This window comes from Musca domestica, unplaced genomic scaffold, assembly GCF_030504385.1.
Source record: "Musca domestica strain aabys unplaced genomic scaffold, Musca_domestica.polishedcontigs.V.1.1 128, whole genome shotgun sequence".
In the NCBI taxonomy this organism is placed as follows: Eukaryota; Metazoa; Arthropoda; class Insecta; order Diptera; family Muscidae; genus Musca; species Musca domestica.
The window spans coordinates 1,679,030-1,681,295 of record NW_026712169.1 but is presented as its reverse complement, the minus strand read 5'-3'; the positions used below and the strand labels follow the sequence as shown (position 1 = coordinate 1,681,295).

The 2,266-nt window shown below is 36.9% G+C and overlaps 1 protein-coding gene across 1 annotated transcript; it reads right to left on the bottom strand.

The window, feature by feature from the left end:
• Positions 1-249: 249 nt before the first annotated feature.
• LOC101890635 (uncharacterized) lies at positions 250-1,887 on the bottom strand. The gene is made up of 3 exons (XM_059118404.1): positions 1,731-1,887; positions 692-803; positions 250-508 (listed from the first exon to the last, which is right to left on the bottom strand). Exons 1-3 carry the CDS (start codon positions 1,743-1,745, stop codon positions 336-338), a joined length of 300 nt encoding a protein of 99 aa, XP_058974387.1. The 5' UTR covers positions 1,746-1,887; the 3' UTR covers positions 250-335.
• Positions 1,888-2,266: the final 379 nt, after the last annotated feature.

Genomic DNA, 2,266 nt, shown 5'->3' with positions numbered 1-2,266 from the left:
ATGGACCACAACATCTAACAGCACCATGGAGTGCGTAAATATTGGTCAATTGGGCAATGATCTATGGCATAATTTCAAAAGCGACTTCCAAAATGGATTTGGACATAAGGGGGCTTCTAACATATTGTAGTGTTGTAGGGTATCACATGGTCGGCCCCGCACGACTAGAGCCTTCGCTTACTTGTTTTGTTTTCTTCTCAAAATGTGCTACACATATTATAGAACCCAATTAAATCAAAAGTCTACATATTTTAAATACTATTTTTGTTTTATTATATATCATATTCCCAGTCTTAATCACATATTGAATTCATACGTTTGTATGTAGTAATTATCTAATAACCGTGTTGGCGATAACCTCCATGACCTTGTTGGCCACCAAAACCGGCACCATTTTTTCCACCATAACCGCCACCTTGGGAACCAGCACCATGTTGTCCACCATAACCACCTTGTCCACCATAACCACCTTGTCCACCATAGCCACCATGATGTCCACCATGACCGCCTTGAGAACCACCATGACCGCCTTGGGAACTACCAAAACCGGAATTATGGCCGTGACCATGACCATGGCCCTGTTGACCACCAAAACCGCCTTGTTGGCCACCGAAACCAGAGCTGTGACCGCCATAACTACCTTGTTGGCCTCCATAGCCTGAACTGTGTCCACCATGACCACCGGTACCGTGGCCACCACCAACGCCAGCACCATGACCACCGCCGTAACCACCATCATTATGGCCACCATAACCACTTGGCCGTGCCATGGCATAGGCAAACAATGCACACAGAACAATAACCTAATGTATTAATGAGAACGAAAAAATAAATTAATAAATTACATAGTAAAATATAAAGAAAATATAAATAAATTAATAATAAAACCAGTAAAGAAAGTCTTAAAGTCGGGCGGGGCCGACTTTATGATACCCTACACCACTTTTTATGGGAGAATTCAATCATACACACTATGATTATAATTATAATTTAAAATTCAAAAGACAAAATATGCCGAAGCATTTGTATCCTTTAAATTCGGTCTTAAATTGCCCTTTTGATATATATGGGAGCTATATCCAAATCTGAACCGATCTCAATAAAATTTAGCAAAGGTATTTCTGAGCTGTAATTGATATATTTCCCCAAATAATGTTGTTACAAGGTGCATATTACCGCTGCGGACGACTAAAGTACCAAATCGGATGAACAATATATATTGGAGCTATAGCTATATCTGAACCGATTTCGATCAAATTTTGCATACTTATTTTCAAGTTATATGTGCGAAATTCCATATTATTCGGGCTGATATTACACGTTTGGTGAACAATAAAAGGCAAATCGGACGAAGATATATATGGGAGCTATATCTAAATTTTTACCGATTATCTCCAATTTCAATTGAGTTTTTCCTTGGGCCAAACAAATGATTTATGCAAATTTTCATCTGGATCGGGTAATAAATGCGAACTGTACTTTGTTCACAAAAATGCATGGACAGACGGACGTCCTGACGGACAGATGGACGGACGAACGGACGGACGGACGTGCATAAATCGTCTCAGAATGTGATTCTATGCAGATCATCAAAAGGAACTATGGGTCCATCTCGTTTCCATTCGCCTGTTACAAACAAATGCACAAAGACATAATACCCTGACCACCTTGTAGTGTAGGGTATAAAAATATAAGAAAAAATATTAATTTCACATTTTCTTTCCACTTACAAATAACTTTGCCATCTTAATCTCGGACTTTTACGTTTGAATTCAAATCGGATACTGTTTTTGAAAATTTCGAATTTGTCTACATTTATAGAAATATTCAGCTGGTTTCATACATTATTTTTAAAATTAATCTGGCTTTTTGATAATTTCAATATCAACCACAGCTGACCGGGGCTCTTATCAAGTCACCAAATGTTTACACAGAATAACGATGATGACAGTGACACACATTTGAAACCACTCATGGGTTTCTCATATTCTTCATAATGATGATGGTGGCGATGATGATGTTGATAATGATGTATGAATTACGCATGCAACAACAAAATCAATGTCGATTATTTACATCATTTGAAATTGTTAGTCTTGTTTATTTCAAATTGCTTGTATAGAAAACAGAACAAAGTAAATGTTTTGAATTTGAAATGCGAGTTTAATCTTTTTTCAGACATCCAATTCTAATGAATAATCCGATTAAGAAAAAAAATATGTGGCAGCGTAATGTTTTTGAAATTTTAATTAATTCTCGTTAATAA

Coding starts and splice junctions, on each gene's coding strand:
- LOC101890635 (XM_059118404.1), bottom strand. Junction 509..691: donor TGCTGGCGTTGGTGGTGGCC/ACGGTACCGGTG, acceptor GTGGTTCTCAAG/GCGGTCATGGTGGACATCAT.